The 15,992-nt window shown below is 35.3% G+C and overlaps 1 protein-coding gene and 1 non-coding gene across 15 annotated transcripts in view; both read right to left on the bottom strand.

The window, feature by feature from the left end:
* Nbeal1 (neurobeachin like 1) overlaps window positions 1-15,992 on the bottom strand; it is a 205,019-nt gene that overhangs the window by 151,753 nt on the left and 37,274 nt on the right. For all 14 annotated transcript variants that reach the window (XR_012447349.1, XM_074071453.1, XM_074071448.1 and 11 more), the window contains exons 8-10: window positions 10,050-10,135; window positions 2,597-2,903; window positions 1,116-1,222 (exon numbers count right to left, since the gene is read on the bottom strand). Coding sequence is in view for 13 of the 14 variants with exons in the window: in XM_074071453.1 (XP_073927554.1) it covers window positions 1,116-1,222; window positions 2,597-2,903; window positions 10,050-10,135 (500 nt within the window). In the remaining variant the exon portion in view is untranslated. The remainder of the gene's footprint in view (window positions 1-1,115; window positions 1,223-2,596; window positions 2,904-10,049; window positions 10,136-15,992) is intronic.
* Window positions 9,275-9,378, bottom strand: LOC141423000 (small nucleolar RNA U13). Its single transcript, XR_012447679.1, has one exon. It is a non-coding gene; the product is annotated as a small nucleolar RNA U13 (small nucleolar RNA).

The following is a 15,992-nucleotide window of genomic DNA, read 5'->3' as shown; positions in this document are numbered from 1 at the left end:
ACCAAAATGTAAGCTTCCAGAGGGCAGGGTTTGTTTTTTGGCAGTACTGGGATTTGAACTCAGGGCTTCATACTGACTAGTCTGATGCTCTACCACTTGAACCATGAATGCCTCTAGCCCTTTTTGCTCTGGCTATTTTAGAGATAAGATCTGGGTTTTTACCAAATCCAGCCTGGACTGTGATCCTCCTATTTATGCTTCCTGCGTAACTGGGATGACAGACAAATGCCATCATGTCCATCTTTTTTCCATTGAGGTAGGGTCTCCCAAACATTTTGACCAAGCAGGCTTCAAACCCTGATCTTCCTGATCTCAGCCTCCCACATAGCTTGTGCCACTATGCCCACCTACTAGTTGAGATGGGGTCTCAAGAACTTTTTGGCCAGGCTAGCCTGGAACCAGGATCCTCCCAACCTCAGCCACCCAAGTAGGCAGGATTATAGATGTGAGGCACTGGTGCCAACAAGGGCAGGTTTTTTGTTTTGTTTTGTTTAAATCAATAGCCTGAGGACAGTACCTAACACATAGGTGATACATAAAATAAATACTTGTTAAGCAGATCATTTTAGTTAACTAAAATCCTATTTCTTATACAAAAATCTTAGTCAATGACATACAATTTGAGTTGGAGTAATAGATTTGTAATCCACATGTGTCATCTAACACTCCCTACTGTCAGTAACATGCATGCATAGGGTAGATAATTTGGAGTTAGATTTCCACGCTGATAGAAGACAGAACTTCAAACTGAATTGTTTTTCAAAAACTTACAGGCAAAATCTTGACTGTCTTAGTATGCTATACAGAGTTAGCTAAGAAATCAGAAGCAACTAATGACTCTGAAGCATCTCAAGTTTATGCCAGGGTGAAATGAAAAATAAAATGTTTCCTTAAGTGAAATACTCATCTAATAAAGAAAGTAGTTTATAGTTTTATTATCCTTAACATATTTAGACAATTACAAATACTAATTTCAATCAAGATAAGACTTGATTATATAATTAAATGCAGTAAAAATTTTAATTTAACAATAAAATTTGGCAAGAGCATGCTCAAATTTGAGGAAAAACAAAAGTTTCCTAAAATCAAAGACAAAAATAACAATAGAGCAGTACCTTGCAGTTCTGCAGCAGTCGTATGAGATGTTCAAAGCAATTACTGTTAAGAAAAATGGCCTGAAGAACAGGCCTATCTGTGCAGTCTAACATGGCTGTGATAGTATCTAGAAAAATACGAACAAAATCATTCAGGTAAAAGTAAGCATTTGGGATCATACAATTACTCTACAATTATTTTAAATTTAGAATTTTCAGTTGACAGAACAGATATAAGTTAATTTGGAAATAATATGGATGAAGAACAGAAAACACAAGTGTAATTATTAGTTGATAGGAAAAGTGAACATTTTATACTTCATAATTTAAAATGTTTAAATTTTATATGACTGACATGTATTTCACAGAGATTTATTTAGTTGCTCTTCTATCATAATACTCAAGTCTAACCAACTATTGTGTCCAACTTCCTCTTAATAAGCAAGTTGTGTTTGGAAACAGTCTCATGTAGACACTATAAAATTAACACATGGGCCCTGAAAATGATTATAACATTTTGTTCTCATTTCCTACTGAAGGTATATTTCAATCCAGAAATCAAAGGACATCTGGCATAGACAATACCATAGTTTCTAAACATAACGTCCATGCAATACAGACTCAAACTTACTGATAAACTTACAGTTTAGAATAAGGTGACATGACATAACAGATAAAATGAAAGAACTATACAAAGTTATTCTTATTTTCCTACAGAAACAAATATTGCAATGGATCATTTTTGACAAGATTTTGATGGCCATTATTTCTAAATTGACACCACACATATGAATCTATATACCACATCATTAAAGTTGGTTATATCTAGGTGGTAGCATATAAAGAATTTTTATTTCCTTTTCATTTATCTGAATTTCCTAGCTTAGCTGTAATGACAATATTTTACTTCTATAATAAATATAAATATTGTTAACTGATAGTTCATTAACAATCTAATGTAAGAATACAACAAAAAAATCATATATACTGCTGTGGGACTTGCAGAGCAGACCAAGAGAGAGAGGTAGAGTAACACAAAACAACCAACACAAAGAGGAGGAAAGAGGAACAATGATAGAGGCTCTGAGGAAAAACAAAAAGCAAAGGCCCTCTAGAGGAAGGACAGATGTTGAAGTGACTTTTACAGAACAGAAATGTTATAGAAGGATATACCAAATTAATTTCTATCCTATGTAAAATACTATAAATGGCACTTTCTGAAAATTACTTTTCCTAGAAATTTGAAGTCATAGTTAACTTTCCTTTTAGCATTCATACTTTCAATGGACTACACTTTCAAAAAAGAACATAAACTTGACTGTGCATTGTAAAGTGAAGTTGCAGACATCAATTCTGTATTAATTATTTGAAAGTAAAAACTAAATAGTCACGTTTTCTGAATTAAGCAATCAACACTTTTCATACACTGAACCCTGTATTTCAAAAGAAAGTGAGATATACAAAAGCAAAAAAATAGAAAACGGTCTTTATCAAATACTTACTCAGCATTTTGATCTGTAGAGAAATAAACCGGTTTTCCCATTGCCTGGACCTCCTTTGATGAGGCAAAGCCGAATGATCTGAATTTAGTAACTTAAAATAGTTCTCCAGAATAGCGCTGGTTTCCACTTGACGCTGGTCAGAGCTGGTAGTGAGAAGGATATGTACTACTTCTGTAAGGCACTTCAGAGTTAGTTCTACTTTCCTACCCACTTCTTTAGGATCTCCATCCTCCCAGGAATCACAGTCTGCCAAAACTCTCATAAGAACTTCCATGGTGGCTGGAGAAATTGCTTGCAAAGCATTCCTCTGAAACATTAAAAATGATAAAAACAAAATCAAATCTAAATGTGGCTCTATATGCTTAGAGAATTAATGTCTACAGGCAACTTTTTCTCTTAATAAATTAACATATAAAATTTTTAATAGAAACTGTGACAGACACTGGTAGTGTTTTACATATATATATATATATATGTCTTCCCCTTCCTCACTACGAAGCAAAACCACACTTTCCACCCTCCCTTGCAACTATGGGTAACTAATGCAGTTCTGCTCAAGGATACATGAAAAAAAACTACGAAGAGGGTTATCACCTCACAAATGAAAATGGAAACACCCTTTGCCTTTGTCTCTTTTTTTCCCTCTTCTAGCCTAGAAAGCAGATATAATGCTTAGAGCCAACTTTATATCATGAGGAGTGAAGCCCATGAATTAAATTAGCAGTCTGCAGAGAGCAAACCAGGAATATCAAAGATCTTTGTCCTTGATCATTTTGTTGAGCTGTTGTACCAGCCCAGCACTGCCTACATTTGGATTTCTTAACCAAGAATATAAAAATGACTATAATTTGGTTAAGACCCTCTAAGGTTTTTTCTGTTAGTTACAGAAATTCAACTGATTTAGGTATATAAAACAACTACCTTGGCTTTGACTCCACAAACATGTTTCCAAAACTCCTTACATTACGTAATTGGTAGCTGTATTAAAGTGACCCATAAAATAAGAAGTACTGCCTTAGATTGTTGAATTAAAGTATAATGAAATATAATTATGCAAAACCCATCTACAAGTAATAGCCCTTAAGTCATTATGACTTGTTTTAATCAGTAATTATCAATAAATATATTAATAACAAGTATTATGGAAAAAACTGCTGGTGGCATATAACCAACCACCTCTTCTACTTTCCTTATTAATAGAACCCTTCATGCTTTCCTGGATATATGGATAGCTACACATGGCTAATGATCACATTTCCTTATCTCCCCTGCTGCTAAGAAAGCCAAAGAAACAAGTTTTATCAAATTTTTTATCTGGAAATATTTGCCTTCTTTGCAGTCATATGAGTGAGTCTGGCAAATGAATACAAAAAGACAATGAGTGTCAGCCTTTCTGTTTCCTTAAGAGATAGTTGAAACAGGCCATTTGCCTCCCTCATAACTCCTCAAATGTGCCCCAAATGCTAGTATGATCTCGTACTTAGAAAAGTAAAGGTAACACAATGATAGAGTTAATCTGTTTACTACCTTTTTTGTCCTTGTTGGGATTTTTGTTGGTTTGTTGGTTTTTGGTGCTAGGGATTGAACCTAGAGCTTTGCACATGCTCAGTGTGCACAGTACCACTAAACTACTTTTTTTCATTGAGAGAAAAAAGTGAACTAACTGAAGGTAACATAATTTTATTATTAGTTGCTACTTAAAAGAAATCATAAATCTAACTGACACTTTTGTGATTTATTTACAAAGGTGCAGGTACTTATGTGTCATATAGTCCTTACAACTATCCTGTAAATATTGCTGTTTCCAAGCGAGGCACCAGTGGCTCATTCCTATAATCCTAGCTACCTGGGAGGCTGATATCAGGAAGATCATGGTTCGAGGCCAACCCAGGCAAATAGTTCACAAGACCTCACCTCAACAAATTTGGCCATAGTGGTCACATGCCTGTCATCCCAAATTATTCCAGAGGCTGGGACTGGGAGAACTGCAGTTCCAGGTCAGTGAGACCTTATGTCATTGGAAAACAGTGGGCACGGTGGCGTCTACATGTTCACAATCCAGGCCAGCCTGAGCAAAATGTGAGAGACCCTATCTCCAACTAACCAGAGAAAAAAACGGGTCGACAAAAACCTTGAATGTGGTTGATACGCTTACTGTATAGAGTGAATATAGTAATCTTAAACTGATAGAGGCCACTATGGAAAGGGGATTAGGAAGTAGTGAAGCAGTCTGGTCCAGAGGAACCAATTTGGGTTGTAATACACATATGCATAGAAACAACACAAAGAATCTCCGTGTATAGCTATCTTTACCTCAAACTAGCAAAAATGCTTTGTTTTTTCTTCAACAAAGTTGGAGAACAAGAGGGTGGAACAGATTCTGCCCGGAGGCAGGGGGCTGTGGGGTGGGGGGGGGGGAGTTGGCCCAAATAGTGCATACACATGTAAGTAAATGTAAAAAAAAAAAAAAAAGGTTGGGGGTATGGCTCAACTGGTAAAAAGCCTGCCCAGGAAGCACTAAGCCCTGAGTTTAAATTTAGTACCTCCAGAAAAACAAATGACTGCTTCTATATTACAAATAAACCAAAACATATATAAATAATTTATCTAAGGCCAAACAACTAGCTTGACATGGACATGGGACTCAAACCAAGGCCAGCCTCAAAGCCCTTGCTCTTAACACAAACAGTACAGGTTGTCTTGTGTGTATTCATAGACTTGAAGGACAAATATGCCAATGGAAAAGCCCAGTGTCAATGCTTTCTACTGGAAAAAAAAGAGTCCAGTCATTAGAATTTAACATTTATATTCTTAAAACAAGATCACTCTAATGCCTTTAGATATTCAATTCATTTAATTCTCTTACACTGATTTCATAACAAGCAACCTTCTAACTTTGATATAAATCTAATAATAGCTATGCCCTCATCATAAGGATTGTGAGTACTTTCACTACATAAACTAATGAATGAGGCTTTCACTATCTCCCTGATTTTCATGTTAAGTTTTCAGTACTGAGGTCTCTTAGGGCCTGATTACCCCTAGGCACTAACAAGAATATGTCTTTGTGTTCAAAAAGAGAATGGGATCTAAGCAGGTTCTCCCTTACTCAATAACAATACCACATCCATTTTCATTCATGTATACTTATTAGTTCTTAATTCGCAGTAGTGAAGAAATAATAAAGGATATTAGCTAATACAGAAGGATGACTAGGTAAATTTGAGCTGGAAAATAAGATTCAGGTCACTGTCTCTCTCATTATAAGAAGACTCTTATCTTCCATTGAGGAAAAGAAGAAAAGGCCATGTAGTCTACCTGGAAACTTAAGTAGGAATTGTGGCTGGCTAGCAAAAAAGGGGATAGGATAAATAAAAATAAAGAAATTTCAGCATTGTTCTGGAGTTACAGGTGGGAATAAAAATAATTTTTAAAAAAATGTCCATTGAGTACAAGAGCCATGAAAAAAATGACAATACAGAGAGAAAACAGAAGACAAAAATAAGGAAGACAGGAGAATTGCAGCAGTACTAGCAGATAGGAAACCCTTAATCTCAGGTTATTTATAAGATAAATATGTTAGAAAACATATTTAAATTGGGCATGTTAATTAAAAAGGGGGGTTTGGTGCACCAGATCAGGCATGTAATCCCAGCACTTGGAAGTCTGAGGAGGAAGGATAGTGAGTTTTAGGCCAGCCTGGGCTACATAGTGAGAACCTATGTAGCCAAAAAGGGATTACCAAAATATATAGTCACCTGTTCATAGAGTTATTTGAAAACTGAAAATTAGTCTCAAATCTCCAAACAGAATAGGAAATGGTAAAGAAATTATCAAATAAAGAACAACTTCCTATAGCTATAACATTTAAATTTCCTACTGGCATGAAATAAAGAGTCCCATGAGAGGCTCTTTTTTTTTTCTGTTTTTTTTTTTTTGTAGTACCAGGGTTTGAATTCAGGGCCTACACCTTGAGTCACTCCACCAGCCCTTTTTTGTGACTTTTGAGATAGGGTCTTTTTTTGAGATAGGGTCTCACATAACTATTTGCTGAGATGGCTTTCCTTCGAACCACTATCCTCTTGATCTCTGCCTCCTGAGTAGCTAGGATTATAGGCATAAGCCACAGGTACCTGGCTCATGAGAGGCTCTTAAACCCAACGTAACTATTAACCTTCATGATATATTCCTATACATAGACAAGAATTTCTTGCTAATGCATAAAATCCCTAGAATATTACTGATATAAGTTTATATCTTCAAATAAAATTTAATTAAGTTTTTGAAAACATAAGCTTTTAAGGTTTTAAATAAAATTTTAATTTAAACATGTAATTTACTCTAATACTAAAATTGGTATATTGATGTAAGAGAATGTTTCCCGTTAAAGAAAAAGGTAATAGTTTAAAAAAGGAAGATAAGAACTTTATTTTATTTTATTATTTTTTTAAATTTTTATATTATTCATATGTGCATACAATGTTTGGGTCATTTCTCCCCTCATCCCCACACCCCTTCCCTTACCCTCGCTTACCTCTCGCTACCAGGCAGAAACTATTCTGCCCTTATCTCTAATTTTGTTGAAGAGAGAGTATAAGCAATAATAGGAAGGACAAAGGGTTTTTGCTAGTTGAGATAAGGATAGCTATATGGGAAGATGACATGCATTGATTTCCTGTATATGTGTGTTACCTTCTAAGTTAATTCTTCTCGAACTAACCTTTTCTCTAGTCCCTGGTCCCCTTCTCCTATGGGCCTCAGTTGCTTTAAAGTATCTGCTTTAGTTTCTCTGAGTTGAGGGCAACAAATGCTATCTAGTTTTTTTAGGTGTCTAACCTATCCTCACCCCTCCCTTGTGTTCTCTCGCTTTATCACGTGATCAAAGTCCAATCCCCTTATTGTCTTTGCCCTTGATCTAATGTCCGCATATGAGGGAGAACATATGATTTTTGGTCTTTTAGGCCAGGCTAACCTCACTCAGAATGATGTTCTCCAATTCCATCCATTTACCAGCAAATGATAACATTTCGTTCTTCTTCATGGCTGCATAAAATTCCATTGTGTATAAATACCACATTTTCTTAATCCATCCATCAGTAGTGGGGCATCTTGGCTGTTTCCATAACTTGGCTATTGTGAATAGTACTTCAATAAACATGGGTGTGCAGGTGCCTCTGGAGTAACCTGTGTCACATTCTTTTGGGTATATCCCCAAGAGTGGTATTGCTGGATCATATGGTAGATCAATGTTTATATTTTTAAGTAGCCTCCAAATTTTTTTCCAGAGTGGTTGTACTAGTTTACATTCCCATTCCCACCAGCAGTGTAAGAGGGTTCCCTTTTCCCCGCATCCTCGCCAACACCTGTTGGTGGTGGTGTTGCTAATGATGGCTATTCTAACAGGGGTGAGGTGGAATCTTAGTGTGGTTTTAATTTGCATTTCCTTTATTGCTAGAGATGGTGAGCATTTTTTCATGTGTTTTTTGGCCATTTGAATTTCTTCTTTTGAGAAAGTTCTGTTTAGTTCACTTGCCCATTTCTTTATTGGTTCATTAGTTTTGGGAGAATTTAGTTTTTTAAGTTCCCTATATATTCTGGTTATCAGTCCTTTGTCTGATGTGTAGCTGGCAAATATTTTCTCCCACTCTGTGGGTGGTCTCTTCAGTTTAGAGACCATTTCTTTTGTTGAGCAGAAGAAAGAACTTTCAATCTGAGTGAAAAGAAGGGAAACCTGGGTATAAGCCTGGGTAGAAAAAAATATGTATGTTTATTTCCACTAATGTCTAACTGAAATTAAGTATTTCCCTCAAATTGAAATGTAAGCGATAAAGCACAATTGTTTAAGTAACAGTTTTGATTCTGTCACCAAGTCATATGCATTTTCTTATGTTAGTTGAAGTGTTTCTTCTTCGAAATTAGTGACTGGACTTAGTGTATATAACTAATATAGTAACTTACACACTTCTATTTATTTTGTGGTAAGGGGCTTGGACTCATGCACTCACTTGCACCATGATCCCAGTCTTTTGGCTTTCAGTATTTTTTGAGATGGGTTCGAGTGTTTTCACTCAGGGATGGCCTCCAACTGCAAGCCTCCCCAGTTTGCTTCCAAGCAGCTGGAATTATAGGCATGCACCATCATACTTGCCTTGTTTTTGAGATCTCACTGACTTTTTTGCCTGGCCAGGCCTTAAACAGCAATCCTACTGTCTCCATCTCCTGAGCAGCAAAGATTACAGGCATTCACCACCATGCCCAGCATACAGGGTCTGACTATGTTGCTCAGTCTTGCCTCAAACTCCTGGGGTCAAGGGATTCTTCTGCCTTAACCACACTGCTGTATCTTTTTATTGCATGCGTTATAAATAGCACATATTGGAGCTGGAGATGTACCTCAGAGGCAAGAGTGCTTGCCCATGATATGCAGGCTCTGGATTCAACCCCCAACACACACACAAAAAGCACTTATTACTTTGTAATGAATTTGTTTTGTCAGTATTTCTGTTATCTAAATTTCAGTATAATTGGTTTCCTTTGTGATATTAGTATTTAATTTTAGGCATTTAAAAACATTCTGATAAGGGACTTTATCAAACTGCCAAGGGGCATGTGGCACAAAAAAGGTTAAGGACCTCTGATCTAAACTGTATGGCTAATTCTTTTTTTTTTTTTTTTTTACGTCAGAAGGGTAATGTGCCCACGTCGTAACAAGATTTGAGGGCGGCACATGTCACTCAAAGGCATGAACACCCAATAATCATGCTCATGAATCAAAAAAGGACTGTATGGCTAATTCTTTATGAATTATAATCCTGTTGCCAACTAGAAGTGATACTCAAAGCTTACAAGAGACAACTTAGAAAAATTACTAGAAATTATTTTTATAGTAAATAATAAAAAAACTAGTTGGATTTGTTAAAATATGCATTAAAAGCTGTAAAACTATACAATTATAGCAATTATAAGTAGATAGAATAACCAAATTCACGTTATTAGAAATGAAACTGCTAGAATTTGATTTCATCAAATCAACTAATAGGGCTGACTTCCTCTATACTCTAAAGTCAGAACTAGTTGCTAAAAACCAACATAAATATGAACTCACAATACCAAAATTTGTTTATATAGTTTTTTTTGTGTGGGTGGTAATTGGGTTTGAACTCAGGGCTTTTCACTTGCAAAGCAGGTACTCTACCATTTAAGCCACGCCTCTTGCCCACAACACCAAACCTTGTTAAATCTAGTTATTTATCCAGTAATTTTATTGTCAGTGTAAGTATTATTATTTTTTTGAAGATTATTAAGAAGATCAGTTTAAAAGAAGACATAAATTCAAAAATATTTATATGATTCATGAGGTTATAAAAGAACAAAAGATACATTAAATACTCCATGGAAAGCTTTTTGCACAGTTAACTAAAATTTATATATTAGCTTTCAACACTGTCCTCACCTGCCCACCGGCTAAAATGGCTCCAAAGAGATGCAATAAACAACACTTAAGACTTTCCTTGAGATGTTCACTTTCCTGAAAACATTCTGTGAATATAATGCACAAATAGACAAATAAGTAAGATTTTTTTTTACAACATGATTCATCTCTAAGGAATATATGAAAACTGGAACATGAAGAACTGTTTATAAAAAAGTTAAAATGCATCAAAAGGCAAGGCTGAGAAGCATTTTGTCAAAGAAAAGGAAGAGGGAGACAATCAAGTAGCATTTTAGGTTCTTGATCTCATGTAATTCTCCATATATATGAATATTCTGACTCTGCTTATAAAAACTCACCTCTGACCTCCTCTTCTGTACCCCTACTTTTTAAAAAACAAAAAGCTGTACATATGCAGTCTTCCCTCAGTATTTGCAGGTAACTAGTTCCATACCCTCATCCCAGGGTATGGGATCCAACCGGTGGATGCTCAAGTTCTTTATATAAAATGGTACATATAACCCATACATGTCTTCCCATATACTTTAAATCATCTCTAGATCCCTTAAAGTCCTGAATGCAGTGTAAACAGAATATAAATAGTTGTTATACTGACAAGGAAAAAAAAGTCTGTACATATTCAGATGCAATTTTTTTTCCTGAGTATTTTCAAAACATTACTAGTTGAAACTGCAGATATGGAACTCATGATAATGTAGGTCTGACTGTACTAAATCATACTTTTTTCATCTTCTAACTTACTACATCTGGGTATTATTACATCTTAACAGATACATCTGCCTTATTCATTTCTATGACCAAAAAGCATATACCACTATAGTGATGCACATTTCTTTACTTATTCTCTACTGACAAACTGTTTATACATTACTCAATTAGACAAGTCTATAATGACAGAATTATTTCCATTTTATATAAAACACAGCTAAAAACAAACAGCTTTCAGGTAAATTTATAATTTAAAAAAATTAAGTCATTTTAGCTGTATCAGGGTAACTTGCACTGCATGTACTTTCCTGTTATAAACAACTAGAAAAATTGACAAAATAGGTTCCAGAAATTTGGTGAGAGAACCATGATATACAGGAGAAGGAAAACAAAGTGAACCCAAAGATCAAGTCAGATTCTGGTTTGAAGACTTTCTGAGCTATTGCACAGAAAAGGGAAACCCTAAAAGAACATGGCTATCTGCTACACTGAAGAGCCAGAAATCAAATATTCAGTGAGGCCCAGGCAACTAGAATTTGCAAAGCAGAGTACTGGAGTACAGGAAGCTATACCAAGGGCTCCAGAAATATGCATAGGACTCAGTTTGTGTCTGAGTATCAATCTTTACATGGTAGTGTGAAATTCCACAAGACAGGAAAAAAACTACAAAGACACTGAAACCTGAATAATTTTCAGATTTTACACATAGCTATTAGAGTTCCAGTCAGCCACAGTGGACATACAAATAGGGTAACAGCTGTAAAGTATGCAAAAAGATATACCATGTAATCTCTAACCAAAAGATTGCTGCGGTGCTATATTAATAGCGGGCAAAGCATGCAAGAAATATTATCATAGAAACATTTAAGTATAAAAAATAGGGTGTGAAAATAAAATTCAATATGTTCTCTCACCATGGTAAAAGTATATTAGAAAGTAATGAAATAAAAATATCTGGAGAACCTTTTCATGAAGACGACACCAAAAGTGAAGACAACCCCTCTCCTTCCCAAAGCTGGAGCCAAAACAAAGGCATTGATGGCAGTGTTGGAAAGTATCCACAGTCACAAAAAAAGATCCACAAATCACCCATCTTTGGTAGTCCAAGACACTGTAGTCCCAAAGACAAGCCAAGTATCTTCAGAAGAGCACTCCCAAAAGAAATAAGCTTGATCACTATGCCAACACTAAGTTACCCATGAAAAAGTAAGGCACTTGTGTTCCTTTTGGACGTCAATGTCAACAAGCATCAGATCAAACAGTCTGTGAAGGAACTCTATGACATTGAAATGGCCACAGTCAACACCCTAATCAGGCCTAATGGAAAGAAAAAGTCATATGTTCTACTGGCTCTTGACTATGATGCTTTGGATGCTGTGAACAAAACTGGGACCATCTGAGCCCAACAGGCTAACTCTAAATACAGTCATGTACTACATTTTGGTAAACAAGGGACTACATATACAACTGTGATCCTATGAGATTACAATAGAGCTAAAAAATTCCTACCATCTAGAGACATTGTAGTCATCTTCCTTCATAGTCTCTAGCTAGACTGATCAAGAAAAGATGAGAGAAAAAATGCAAACTATTGATATGAGAATGAAAGAGATGACATCAATCCAGATCCTACAGACTTTGAAAAGATAATAAACATAACAACTTTATGTCAATAAATTAAACATAGATAAAAACACAAATTATTTGAAAGACACAAATTATAAAAACAGAGAAATAAAAAATTTGAATAGCCTATATTTAGTATATAAATTGGCTCCACAATTTAAAACTTTCCCACAAAGTAAACTGTAGCACATTTTGCTTTGCTAGAGAATATTAAGGAAATGGTAATAGAAATTTCAAACCAACTCTCACAGAAAAGAGAGGAAAAGAAGACAATGTTCACCTCAATTAATAAAACTAACATCATCCCACCAATCTATGTATAGTATTTTGTTATGTCAGCCTGAGCATGCTGATTTGAGTACCAAGAAGCAGAATGCTACTATAAGAAATACCTAAAAATGTGGAAGCAGCTCTGGAACTGGGTAATGGATAGAGGCTAGAGGAGTTTAGAAATGTATACTAAGAACTTTAGGGTAATTCTGGTAAGGTCTCAAATGGAAATAAGAACAGGTTACTGAACATTGGAGGAAAGGTGATCCTTGTTATAAAGTGGCAAGGAACTCAGCTGAACTACGTCCAATGGTTTCTGGAAGGTAAAACTTACAAGTGATGAAGTGAATATTTAGCTGAGGCAATTTCTAAGCAAAGCGTTGAAGTAGCAGCTTGATTTCTCCTGACTATTTATAGTAAAATGTGAAAGGGGAAAAATGAATTGAAGAAATTACTAAGCAAAAAAGAACCAAAGTTCTCAGCCTATCCATATTGCAAAACTTGAGAATACTTATTCTAAAGAAAACACTGAATAATCATTTGATGAGCCACAATCACGGGTATGACTCATGGATTTAATTAGCCATATCAGCAGAGACCAGCAATAGAGAGATGGGCTTATACCAGCAAAGACACTGCCATTTTGAACAGAAGGGGACAGAAAGTAGGAAGGAATGAAGGTAATAAACACCTAGACTTCTTAGTTGCTATAGGACCATACCATACAGTTACTCCTTGTGAATATGTGCCATTCTTCAAGGAAAGGAAAGAATGAATGAATGTGAAGGCAATTTAGAGATAAAGAAGGCCAATCCCATCACAGACCCATAGGACAAGGCTACTTCCTCCTCCTAAGTGTCAAAGGTTGGGATCACTTCTTAGATTTCAGTGGGTCAGGATGACCCAACTCAGAGCCTCAGGGGCAGGGCTTCCCTCAAAGACAGCCATATTGAGTGAGGTCCTGAGAGAAAGCAGAAGGGCAAGAATGTCCTACAGATCTGGAAGGGATAACACTGACATTCCAATGATGGAAGACTACTGAACCAAAGAGGATTATTCTCAAACCTTGAAGTCTAATAGAATTTGCTGTCTTAACAAATTTTGGACTTCCCTTCTAATTTCTCCTTTTGGAATGAGAATGTTTATCCTATGCCTGACCTAGCATTGTATTTTGGAAGCATATAACTATCTGGTTTCACAGGTTCACAGCTGGAAAAGAATTTTGACTCATAGTAATTGTACTTTGAGTTTCGATCATATCTAATGTAAGCGATATTTCGGTAAAACTTTGGACTTTAGACTTTATAGAGTTGATATTAGAATGAGTTAAGACATTTGATGGCATGAATGTATTTTGCATGTGATAAATATGTGCAAAATACATTAGATATATTTTGGAGGGATTTAGGGGCAGAATAATATGGATAGAACTGTGTCCCCAAAAATTCATGTATTAAAGTCTTAACTCTCATCCCCTTGTGACTGTATTGGAGACAGGGCCTTTGAGAAGGTGATTAAGGTTAAATGAGATAATAAAAGTGAAGTCTTGATCCTATAGAACTGATGTTCTTATAAAAAGAAAAAGAGACACTAGTCTCTTCAATATATGAGGACATACAAGAAGACCAAGGAAACCACCTAAAAGTCTCAAAAGAGACCTCATCACAAATACAATCCTGCTAGAACCCTGATCTTGGACTTTCCAGCCTCCAGAACTGTAAGGAAATAAATTTATGATATTTAAGTCACCCAGTTTATCCTATTTTATTATGGCAGCCAGAGCAGACTAGAACAATTACCTTGATTCGAAAACTATACAAGATATAACAAGGGAAAAAAACACTAGACTCATTATCCTGCCTGAATACAGATACAAAAATTTTAACAAAATATTAGCAAATTAAGTTCAGTACCACATAAAAAGCATAAAATAATCATGTAATCATAACAAAGATGGTTTAGCTCAACAATGCAATATTAGGTTACCAGGGGAAAAAAATCTATGTATTTCACCAATTAACAAACTTGAAGGTTGTGTGTACATATACATATTATCACTTCAGATGCAGTGAAAAGTCCATATCTATTCATATTAAAATTTCATTTGCTTAATAAAATGCTTCAATAAAAAATACCTATAGGTAACACTTTAACTTAAAGATGAAAGACTGGTTTTCCTGTACATGCAGGAACAAGGCATGAATGTCTTCTCTTACCACTTCAACAATATAAAAAGGCACACAGTTTGGAAAAGCAAAGTAAAATGGTCTGTTTTGCAGATGACATGACAGTATACATATAAAACCCTAAGGAATAACATAAAGGTTACTATAATTTTTAAGTGGATTCATTTATCAAGGCCACAGAATTTAAAATATGCAAAAACTGTTCCTATATACAAAACCAAACTGTTTCTATATACTAAGAAACAATTAGAAAAATACAATAAAAAACAAGTCATTTACAAAGCAAAAAAACATAAAATACTCTGATATAAATTAACAAAAAACATGTATAGTCATGCAAGGCTTCTTTGGGATTCTATACCCCCCAATCTGGTCTCACAACTTCACTGAACGGACTAAACAGCAGCCCCCTTGGACAGCTACAAGGACTCCAGTTGAACAAAAATAATTTATACTGTTATACTGACATACTGAATTTATGGTCTTACATTTTCTAGGTGAGGCCAAGTCTAAGCAAGGCTTATTATGGATATGGGTATCTGATTATCCAGTCAAAGCTAGTATCACTACTGGTGGTTATACACAGTGGGCATGCAATCTTCCCTAAGCAAAACAAAGGATTATTCTTTCTTATTTTATTTCACAGGGGGGAAAAAGAACTGAAGAAAATATGGAAAAAATGTTAAGAACTGATAAATCTAAGTAGGCAATGTACACAACACAGTGTTCCATTTAATATTTTGCTAATTTTTCTGTATTCTTAAAATATGGCATACTCACTTTTTAAGACAGAAAAGTACAGCCCATATAAGTCACATACATCAAGGCTGTGTCTGGTTTTTATTGCTGTTGTTTGGTTTGGGGATTTTTGCCAGGAGCTGGAGATCAAACCCAAGGCATTGTGTATGGTAAGCACATGTTTTCCACTGAGCTAGATTCCCCAGCCAATTTTGCTATTTTTAATAAAGTTTGCTATTTTTAGTGAGGTTCTAAAATATATAATTATCATTAAATTGTGCAGATCACCAAAAAAGAAAAAGAATCAGCTTAGAAAAACAGTAAATTAATCACAACCAAACACAAACCAACTACTCACCTAATCTTATAAATTCACAAAACTGAATTAAGACCAGAGTAAGATAAAAAAAAAAGG

The sequence above is a fragment of the Castor canadensis genome, chromosome 4 (genome assembly GCF_047511655.1).
Source record: "Castor canadensis chromosome 4, mCasCan1.hap1v2, whole genome shotgun sequence".
NCBI classification, from domain to species: Eukaryota; Metazoa; Chordata; class Mammalia; order Rodentia; family Castoridae; genus Castor; species Castor canadensis.
The sequence above is the reverse complement of the archived record's forward strand: the minus strand, read 5'-3'. Positions and strand labels throughout refer to the sequence as shown.